Source organism: Syngnathus acus, chromosome 20 (genome assembly GCF_901709675.1).
Source record: "Syngnathus acus chromosome 20, fSynAcu1.2, whole genome shotgun sequence".
NCBI lineage: Eukaryota > Metazoa > Chordata > Actinopteri > Syngnathiformes > Syngnathidae > Syngnathus > Syngnathus acus.
The window spans coordinates 230,597-241,278 of record NC_051104.1 but is presented as its reverse complement, the minus strand read 5'-3'; the positions used below and the strand labels follow the sequence as shown (position 1 = coordinate 241,278).

Below are 10,682 nucleotides of genomic sequence, written 5' to 3'. Positions count from 1 at the left end.
GATAAGTTTGTGTGTGTGCGCGGTGTGTCTCCGCCACCCCGAGCGAGCAGGAAGTTGCAGATCGGGTGCCGTTGCCTCTCGTCTCATCAATGCAGCTTTCATTCTCTTTGGCCGGGCCAAGATGGAAGTCGTACAAAAGGAGCGCTGGTACTTCATGGCACTTGTCTTATTCCCTTTTCTTCAAGGTATGGAGCAAAAATATTCAGATTTTTAATTTTATTACAAGAATACTTTATTGATTTGAACATAATTTAATTCTGGTGGTTTTCATCCCATTATTGCAAGTCACTAGAAATGGTCGAAAATTAATTCTGACAGTTGTCATTGGGCTTGGATCAAACTGTTTCCAACTGCTATTGTCACTTTTGTTAATTTGGCCACTTGTTTGCATTTATCCAGGTTTGTGCTTTTCGTTCTTTTTGATGCCAAAAAAATACACAAAAATTACTACACCATTTATTCACATTATAAACATATTTGTGGATTTTTAGGCAACCAAGTTTTGACCCTAACTAACTAAAATTGTCATGTTAAACCAAATCAAGGCGCGTGTGCAGATACTGCCCCCCCGGAGATCGAAACGGTCACGATCCATTTGCAGGAGGGGATGATCCTCGACTGCTTGTGCCCCTGGGTCGGGAACCTCACCATGGTGTCATGGACCAAAGACCCGGACACCAATTCCATCGCCGTTTTCCACCCGGACTACGGAGTAGCCACGACTTACCATTACCGTGAGCGGATCGAGTTCTTGAGGAGCACGCCTATGGACGGAAGTATCACCATGAAGAACGTCACCCACCAGGACATTGGGCTTTATCACTGTTCTGTCCAGACATTCCCTCAAGGCCCCTGGATCAGAAACATCCAGGTGGAGGATTTAGGTAACTGCAGAAAACATTCCTGACTTGCCCTCACGGAGATAAATTTGAATTTCCCTTCATAAGATTCTTGTTGTGAATGCAGATGGGCCTCCGGTAGAGGATAACGAAGACAACGCCGAGGTCATGGAGGCGGGCGCGCACATGACGGCAGAAACCAGTGGCAACCTGTCGGTGGAGTGCAACCAGCAGCGCAACGGCACCATCGTCCACCAGGCCATGGTGGAGCACATGGCGTTTGGGCAACCCTGGGTCATCATCGGCATATGCAAGCGGGTGGAGGGCGGCGTGCTGAGCGAAGACTACAGCGAGCGCGGTCAGGTCACCTGCCAGCAGAATCTGGATGTCAGTCTGCAACTGACCGCCGTCGCCCAGGAAGATGGCGGATTGTACCGCTGCAGCTTCAGCACCGACACCGGCTTGCAGACCAACACTGTCATGGTTACGGTGTTGCCGTCAGGTAGAAGGTCACACTCCGACTCTTGTTGCTGGGCAGATTTCATGGGGCTCTGTTAACCGTCATTAGGTTTCTTCACCCTGTCCGTCTTCATGATGTATCTGTACTTGGCCATTGCAACCACCGGATTGATTTTACTGACCGTCCTCCTCATCGTCTTGTTGAGGCGCAGGTAAGCGAAAGCATTTCTCGCAAAATGTATTGCATCATACGCTCATCTGAGTCCAATGACCACTACAGGAAGAAGAGCAGACGAGAAGAAAGCAGAGATAAGGTGCACCCGGCCGACCCACATGTAAGACCTCCAAGGGGACATTTCAACCAGATTGGCTAATTTAAGTCAAATCCAAAGACGTATTTATGTCATTTCAGACTCCAGACAGTCAAACCAGTCAGGTACTTATTCATATATACGTACATTTTTTTTTTTTTCAAGCGTTAGGGGAAAGGAAAATGAGTGAAGTGGGTACCGTAATTTTCGGACTAAAAGTCGCTCCGGAATATAGGTCGCATTAGCCATAAAATGCACAATAATGTGAAAAAAAAACATATAAGTCGCTCCAGCGCATAAGTCGCATTTTGGGGGGAAATTTATTCGACAAAATCCAACACCAAGAACAGACATGAACGAGCAACAACAGGCTAAACGATAGGTATGCTAACGTGACATAAACACAAACGAAGAGCTGAGAACGGGCCTGACGTAACATTCAGAGTTATTAAAAAAAACTATTACATAAATAACACGTTTATAAAACCGTCTGTGTCACTCCAATTCATTAAATCCATCGATCGTACTTTGTCAACAATGGGTGCGCGCCGCTGACGGCGCTTGCACTTCAAAATATTCCACAGGCCCATATAACGATATATAAATTAGATATCAAATAACTATTATATAAGCAATAATATTATCAAACCATCTGTGCACTCTAAATCATTAAATCCATCGATCAAATTCCTCGTCCTTTGTCAACAATGCCGCGCGTGCGCCCTGACGTCAGCCTCGTCGTTATTCCACAGATCTAGTATATAACTATATTGTAGCGTTAACAAAGTACAAGGAAAGACGTGGGTTTGGTAAACGGCTCTTTATTTAACAAAACAAACTTCCAGGCGTGTGGAAGAGAGATCCATAGAGTAGGACCGGGCGTGCGTAAAAGCCATGTCCGAGCCCCATCCACCGTCCCCGGACAGCCACCCGGCCGAGCGCCGGCCCCCGACTTCAATCCACGGAGGTGAAAGAGAGCTCCGTAGAGTAGGACCGGGCGTGCGTAAAAGCCATAATAGTTTTTCAAACCTTCTGTGTCACTTCAAATCCTTAAATCCTTCAAACTCTTCATCCTCCGTGTCACTTAGAAACAAAGCCGCTAATGATGCCGGTAGTACGTGGGGCCCTTCGTCATCTTTGTCATCCTCTGATCAATTTTTGTCCTTTTTGTAAACAACCGCCGCGTTGCGCTGCTGACGTCACTTGAAATTCAAATTACAGTAATCCCTTGCTACATCGCAGTTCGTTTATCGCGTTTCACTTTTTTTTATTTTCGAAAAAAAACACATAAGTCGCTCCTTATTATAAGTCGCCCCCCCACCCAAACTATGAAAAAAACCGCGACTTATAGTCCGAAAATTATGGTTATCAAAATGCTACCCCTTAAAACTTGTATTTTTATATTAAATAGAATAAAACAGTAACACCTGCGATAGGTGACAATTCTAGATATGGAGAGGCTATATCAAATTAAATTTAATTGTATACCTTCCAGATAATACACTTAAACTGTATTATTTGTATCTTCCTAGTTTTGGCGGCGGTGGTGGGCGAGGGAGCTTTGCGGACAAGTCTACTAAGATGTGGACCACGTGGAATGACAGAGCCATCTTTCCCCACCCTTCCATCATCAACTCTGCACCACGGCACATTCAGTGACTATGAAAAAAGTCGAGCGAGACTACTGCTACATGAGAGAACATTCAAGTTTATTACCTCTGTCATCAAAAAAAACATATTTACATTGAGAAAACTGCAACATAATTAAAGTGCTATTGATGTAATCTGACAACACATTTAATAAACAAACATGGTGTCTATAGATTTTCTTAAATAGAACGCATGAAAATAAAGTGACACATGTGGAACTTTGAAGTGCTTGTACATTTCTATCCAGTCCTACGGGCTTTGTTTCAACACAAACTAAATAATAACATTCAAATAAATTACCACCAAAGGATATTCAAAATGCTGATAGAATGTCATCTGGATTTTGCACAAAAGATAAAAAAGTGCCAGCAGGTGTGTTACAAGCAAGACAGTGCTAACAAGAAGCTTAAAGGAGGTCTCAGTGGGTCTGAAGGCACTTCTTACATGAGGCCAGAAAATGGAAAGATAAAATAAACAATAATACCGTTCATGTGAACTGGGTTGGAACATTTTATCATATATTTTGATTTTACTAGGTTTCACAGCGGGATAACTTTTCATTATTGTGTTGCATTTCTACTTACTATTTGCAATGAGTTTTTCCTGAAGAAAAATACAATCACAATAATAAACAAATACCTAGCAAACTGTCAATTAAAATTATCCAGTCATCTATTATGTATCTTAAATACAGTGTAATGAGACTGCGATGTCAGCTTTAATAAGGTGTTCGATTGGACATTTCAGTGACGTCACAAGTTCTTTAACATAAAAAGAACACATTTATTTAAACAAGTCTGGTGCCATTAAGGCTACTTCTGCTGTCACATTACAAAACAAGGTGGAGCAACTCTTGAAATGACGTCATATACTACATATAGGTTGACATTGCGTTTTACAGTGTCCACTGTTGTCATTGCAGCGGCCTCAAGCTGCAAGTGGCATCTCGGCCGCTAGAGGACGACAGCGCCTCTTCCTGGCGCCTCCTCCCCTCTTCAACTTTTCCGTCTTCTGCTTTCCTTTCGGGCTCGTTGGACAGAAAGTTTGGGAAAGTTTGAGCTCGAGGGATGAACGTCATCGACATGCTGCTCACTGCAAGAAAAAGACGAGACTCCTTGGAAACAGCACAGCAAATGATGGAAACATTTCAAGCACGGATTGATGCAACCACACCTGTGTCATCAGACAGGTGACGATACCAGTGATTATCCATCCATCCATTTTCTGAACCGCTTAGTCCCCACGGGGGTCGCGGGCGTGCTGGAGCCTATCCCAGCCGTCATCGGGCAGTAGGCAAGGGACACCCTGAACTGGTTGCCAGCCAATCGCAGGGCACACAGAGACGAACAACCATTCGCACTCGCACTCACACCTAGGGACAATTTGGAGTGCCCAATAGGCCTACCAAGCATGTTTTTGGGATGTGGGAGGAAACCGGAGTGCCCGGAGAAAACCCACGCGGACATGGGGAGAACATGCAAACTCCACACAGGGAGGGCCGGAGGTGGAATTGAACCCGCACCCTTCTAACTGTGAGGCGGACGTGCCACCCAGTGCCCCACCGAGCCGCCCACCAGTGATTATTTCCGTGACAAATGTTTATAAATGCCCCGGTCTTCCATTGCATTGCATACAATTATTTATTTTAAAATTAATTACCTTTACATTTAAAAAAATATATAAAATAATAAAAATACATGATAGTATAATTAAACTGCACAATTTTGCAACAAATACTGCACTAAAATGAATGACACATTCACTCGTTTTAATTTTTAACCTCATCCATGATACCCATTTGACAATTTGCATAATCAAGCACAACTGTTTGCCCAGCCTGCCCCTTGGAATATATTCAATAACCAACAGAGCAAACAGTAAGTAGTGATCTATATTATCTATTTCTCAATAAAACATTGTTGTTGCTGTTCAATGCAAAGCACGTACAGTGCATCCTAATATTGATCGTATATATTTACATATATTGTGTCCTAAAAGTCGCAATAAACGTTCTCCTTTTAATTGCAGGAGCATTCAGCCAGACATGACGCCATTTCTATTTGACAGCTTTGCAATTTGGAGCAACCTAAAGTCATTACAGGTAAGTCTTTATCATTCTCTGAAGCATTTGCTCAATCAATAGTAGTGTAGACTTGACATTTTCTCTTTACATTTTTGCAAGCTAAATATATTTTAAAAAGTCACATTTTCCTTTCAATGGTTCAGTGAATATCGATTTAAATACAAAACAAGCAATGTGTTGGTAATTGAAATACTAACTTGATGAATACAAATGATGTGAATATAGAAAATTAATTTTCAAGGTTTTTAGTTAAAATAATGAAAACATCAACACATATCACAAGTGGATCAAACCTTTTTAGTTATTTCGTTCTGTTTGCTGGTCTCTTTATGTGTTCCCTTTCAATTACAAAAAAAAAAAAAGGGAATAAAATCCCCAGATATTTTCCTTTCGCTATGATCCATGTCGCCGGTGGCAGGTAAGTCTTATCATGCTCCTTTGAGATCGACTTCCTCGCTGTGAAAATCTCCCTGCTATTAGTCCCGTGTGATCAAACTAAGTGCTCCATTTCAATGCCAAGCACAAGCCAAGAGAAAGCAGGAAATATTTGTATAATGTATAATAGACATGTCTTTTTTTTTTCCATTTACTCTCTAACAATGGTGTGTAGTGGTGGGCAGCGCAATTCGTTTTTCTGCCACTAGATGGCAGAAAGCACATAACATGTAGTTCATATGCATTCTTTTACTTATTTTTTTTGCTGTGAAATATTTTGGGGAACGTATCTTGTATAAATGGCTAAAAAATATCTTACTACGCCAATGCAAGAACTCGATTCAAGCGCGCTCACCTTGGTAACTGAAGAGATCTCCCACGCTGTTCTGCCGCGTGATGTGTTGCCAATAGGCGCTGCGGGGCAGGGAAATTGACTTACTGAGCGTCTCCGAAGAGCGCACCTGCAAGGAGACGACGGGCCTCAGATGCTTTTGTACAACTGGGTGAAATATAAAATATGCACCACCGTATGAAATTACCTGGGAGCTTTTCTCCATCTCCTCCATCATTCTCTCATGCTGCTGGGCAATGGCCAGAGTAGCCGAATGAACGCGCTGGTAGATCATTTCCCCCTCTCGTGTCTGGAACGTGAACAAGCCCTCGCCTGTGTCGCACATCCTGCGCCCCGGAATAAACAACGTGCGCAGACACAAAAGGGGGAAGTAAAGTAAACACACTTTGACGGTCGCTGTTGGACACACTTCGACGGCGCTCGTTGTTGGGAGCGCACGCTTGACTGCGTGCTGAAGTAAGAGCACGCACGCACACGCATGAGTACATTGAGTCGACCCGGCGCCCCGAGGCCACTGCGCATATCTGGGAACTTTAGTTTCTGACACTTTCAAAGAACTTTTTGAACTATATTTAAAATTCTTAAATGTTCTCAAGACAGTGGCGTAGCCAGGAATTTTTCCAGTAGGGGCGCGCGCCCACAGGAAAAAAAATCGAACATCACCCACGCCGTTCGCTGATCGCTAAAACAACATCCGGGTCCGGGAGGCAAACGGTGAATGGATAACATCGCGCACATAGAATAGCGCAAGCACATTCGCGCAAGACCGAAAGAAAAAAACGGCATGAAAATGAAGAATCGAAAGAGCTCGATTTTTTTCAACCGGGGCGCAGGGAGTCCTAACCGGGGCGCCACTGTCTCAAGAGAATCGTCACGCACCTTCCGGACTCAAACGTGAACCAGGTGGAGTCTCGACCGTATCTGCGGAGCGAACTGAGAGGCCACATGACGAGTTTGAGGCGGGCGTTGTGGATGTCCCACAGGTAGATGTTCTCATGGGTGATCTGCAGAGTGCACTCCCCGTAGATGTCCAAGTTCGGGGTGGGCATTAGGTACACATTGAAACGCTCTAAAATTCAGAGGATAAATGCAATTGGTAAAAAAAAAAAAAAATCTCCCCCAAAACATACACAGCTCCACCTCATAGACATCCCACAGCAGCTGAAGAATTCCAATTTTCAGGGCAAATTTACTCTCGCCAAACACCCAGATATTCTCTTCTTCAAAGATTTACTATCAGACGTAAATAATTCAAGTCACAAGAGCTGCATCAAAATGCCTCTGCAGAAACCACAATGGTAAACAGATCACATTTTCATTCACTCCTGAAAAGAAAACAGACGCGTATTTGTAAATATCAAATCCGGCATTAAAGCTAAAAGCTCTTTGGGATGAGGCTTTGTTCCACCCGTGCAAAACGTTAGCATGAGAGCCGGAAGGATTAAGAGTGATGGATTATTTGTCAGAGTGAGTTGTGTGGCAGCCCGTGCTCCAATTTAGCTACGAATTTTGGATTACGTCGACACCGAGGCCCCCAAATATTTGTCTCTAATAGAAAGTACAGCCAAAAAATGTGACTGTCACTATGCTTGCAAATTCAACATTATCCGATTATGAGAAATATCTTGTTGCAGATTTGGGAGCAAGTTGAGCATGTCCCTGCTCCCTCTTCCACTCCATTTAACCGCCAGAGGCAGCGGGCAGGGGGGTGGGGGGGCTAAATGGGTTCTCACTAATTATACTCAATGACTCCAAAATAAGCCATGTCTCTGCAGTGGATAGAAAATAGCCATGTCATAGCTCGCTGTCTCTTTAGGCTACTCGGATCTAATGATGGCCTTAGCTTGTTAGGGTTTGGGGGGAAGTTAGGGTTTGGGTGCTTACTGCCCTTGCTCACTTCCCGGCTGTAACTAGAAAGCAGTCAAAAATGCAACCATGTTGGTATTTAGTGTCCGCACACTTCTCATGATTGCCTGTTGCCTTTCCGCGCTTTCAAACTGCATTGGCGAGTAAGCTCCATTTCCTGCAAGCGGAATATGTGGGGGGAGCAGCACATTTATTTCGCACAGCTTTGGGAGCGTAATGTCATCCATCTCTGTGACAAGCCTCATTACGAGAGAGGCCAGTGATGCACAGCACTTCGCATCAGGGCCTGGAACAGAGCCCTGACCGCCGCCACCACCGCCACCGCCGTCGCCGCCACCGCCTGTGACCTATGCATCCACGGGCGCTCATGTTTCCCATAGTATAACTTTGGAAGTTGAACTAACAGGGCATTGACAATTGCACAGTGGCGGCAGCTCCCCTATTCTCTAAGGTAAATGGGCACTCACCGTTCTGCTCCCGCTGCACCCCCGCCGCTAGCAAGTCTGGTTCGCCCAGGCTGATGTCGTTGAGACGGCTACCCAGGCACTCGGCGCTCAGCAGCTTGCACCATTCCTCCGCATCCAGCTCTGCGTTTGCCCACACAACAGCAGCATCTAATGAATCATCACTGGACCAATCAATAAGTTATTTCCCAAATTCGATTTGATACAAAATCATCTCCGTTAAAAAAAAAAAAATCTGTTTTGGTCGGGAACATCAATTTTCCTTCCTGATGAGTCAGAACAGATCATGTTCTCCTCGGGGAAGAAGAGCAGGAGTTGTTTCTCTTTGCCAGTTCCTTTCTGGGATGCGTAATTGTCGTCGGTGACACCCGAAAGCGCAGTGGCGTCATGTTTCCGTGTCTCTTTATTTGTGCGTATTAGTGGCAATATCTTCCGTTTCATTCATCCCGCAGTCTCTTGCGTTCCGCCTTAGCTTAGCGCGGTGAGCCGATGGTCTGTTGGTGCCTGAAGCGCTTCGTTCACAGACATCAGAGAGCAAAACTACATTTACACACAGGAGGCTGCTACTTAATGCCTCCCCTGATTCATACTCTCTCTTACCCAGATACTGTGGCCTGTAAATGGCTCCTACACTTTTAAGGCCCGAGTGGAATGGAGCTAAACAAACAGAAGCGGTGCTCAGGCTTATGCATGAGAAAAGTACGTTTGGTGTGGCCAAGCTCATAACTCAGATTTGAAAATTGTGAAAAATCAAAACCCTCTCAAATGCTGGCACCGGCGGAGCTACTAGCTGCTAGAGAGAGCGCCGCAGGGGCACTGGCCCCCCTCATCTGGAATATGCTTGGACAGCACCACTAGGTGCCTCGGCAGATAATTGACTATAGGGTATTATCCTATTGTTCCGGAAATTATTTCCCACATTTTCACAATAGGGAAAATATCCGAGGCCCTGCCCCCTCATGGGCCCTTTTAGCAAACAAATGTCTGTCAGTGTTTGCTAAGTGTGTAACACCAAGTCTGAAAATCAATGCTACCTCGTCTAGCTTCTTTGCCTCCAAAATATATCCGCTTAAAGCCTCCAATAGCTTGAATATACCCAACGAGGGAATTCCAGGCCCCATGGAGAGACGCTAGCCGCCAGCTAGCCAGCAAGCTAACAGGCTTCTGAGGCCCCCCTCTCAGCTGGCGTCCATGTTGTAGCATCACTTACTCGCTTGAGAATTTAAATAATCACAGGGTAGATAAATTTTGGGGCTTTTGGATATAAGTCGTAGAAATGGACTCTGTTTACATATACAAGTTAGGGAAATAAATAATCACAATTGTTTCAGTATTCTTGTAACAAAAAAATTCCCCTGACCTGATTCGCAGGCAAACGTTTTGGAAGTGTCGTCACAGAAGATAATGGCCACAGCGTGTCTCTTGGTCTCTCTGGGCATCCTGCTAATGTTCTTGATATTATGGAGCTCAGTGATCTGAAGAGGACAAAATTGGCGGCGGTACATTAACTCGGTTGAACGCCGTCGACGGCGGCGCTTCATTGAACCTCTTGTGCCGCTCTGTTGAAAGTGCAATTGTGGTTTCGAGGCTTTTTGCACACAAACAAAGTCTCTCTTTCCAATCCAAGACAAGCTTGTTGCATAGCGGTGAAAGGCCCCATTTGACTACCTGCATCCATTTCAAATAGCAAAGAGTAATAAAGTACAGCCCAATCCCTTAAATCAGAAATCAATGCAGAATGGCAACATTTTATCGAATTGAATATCAGACTATTTTGTTGGACTTGACTCAGCCTACCCTACATGAGTGTTAACTACCTAGGGTGTGTTAACTGCAGGTCTTTTGCCAAGAAGGCTGGGAATGAATTAGCCGGGCTCCAATGTGAAAAGCGGCAAGATTAAAAGCCTGGGCTTCAGACAAGATATGCAGACCACACATTCCTCCTGATCCCATAAAATGTGAAAAGATACGCTGCGATTGTAATTCGTTGAAGATTACGAGGGAATAATAAAAATGTGAAAAGATGCAATTTGGGTGTTTTTATCTCCCTACGAGATGGTATCAAAATATTTTATGTGCGTGTAGATACAATGTCGTGTCCTCAGATAAGCAAGCACAAAGTCGTGTCAACTGAGGGAATTTCGGAGCTGTGAAATGAATTCCGGCATGCATCCACTCTTGTGTTGTGTGTCACCGTATATGAAAGGAAAATATTTGGTTGCC

The 10,682-nt window shown here is 44.4% G+C and overlaps 2 protein-coding genes across 5 annotated transcripts in view; one reads left to right on the top strand and one right to left on the bottom strand.

Moving 5' to 3' along the window:
* The first annotated feature begins 30 nt into the window (after positions 1-30).
* cd226 (CD226 molecule) lies at positions 31-3,571 on the top strand. 4 transcript variants are annotated; one of them, XM_037279432.1, is made up of 7 exons: positions 31-185; positions 546-884; positions 967-1,341; positions 1,408-1,510; positions 1,579-1,633; positions 1,711-1,734; positions 3,142-3,484. In XM_037279432.1, exons 1-7 carry the CDS (start codon positions 122-124, stop codon positions 3,187-3,189), a joined length of 1,008 nt encoding a protein of 335 aa, XP_037135327.1. In that variant the 5' UTR covers positions 31-121; the 3' UTR covers positions 3,190-3,484. The 4 variants fall into 4 exon arrangements, with proteins under 4 accessions (XP_037135327.1, XP_037135329.1, XP_037135328.1 ...); XM_037279434.1 differs by lacking the exon at positions 1,408-1,510 and having other exon boundaries at positions 3,142-3,571; XM_037279433.1 differs by lacking the exon at positions 1,711-1,734.
* Positions 3,317-10,682, bottom strand: part of dok6 (docking protein 6) — a 32,696-nt gene continuing 25,330 nt past the window's right edge. Inside the window, exons 3-8 of the mRNA XM_037279436.1 lie at positions 9,820-9,934; positions 8,463-8,582; positions 7,009-7,198; positions 6,317-6,455; positions 6,133-6,238; positions 3,317-4,351 (exon numbers count right to left, since the gene is read on the bottom strand). Of these exons, the coding sequence (XP_037135331.1) occupies positions 4,173-4,351; positions 6,133-6,238; positions 6,317-6,455; positions 7,009-7,198; positions 8,463-8,582; positions 9,820-9,934 (849 nt within the window). The 3' untranslated portion in view covers positions 3,317-4,172. The remainder of the gene's footprint in view (positions 4,352-6,132; positions 6,239-6,316; positions 6,456-7,008; positions 7,199-8,462; positions 8,583-9,819; positions 9,935-10,682) is intronic.

What these genes read in the sequence shown, in the direction of transcription:
- cd226 (XM_037279432.1), top strand. Translation starts at nt 122, where the DNA reads ATGGAAGTCGTACAAAAGGAGCGCTGGTACTTCATGGCACTTGTCTTA. An exon ending in ATCGTCTTGTTGAGGCGCAG is followed by an intron (nt 1,511 to 1,578) that starts GTAAGCGAAAGC and finishes TGACCACTACAG; the next exon opens with GAAGAAGAGCAGACGAGAAG. An exon ending in TGCACCCGGCCGACCCACAT is followed by an intron (nt 1,634 to 1,710) that starts GTAAGACCTCCA and finishes ATGTCATTTCAG; the next exon opens with ACTCCAGACAGTCAAACCAG.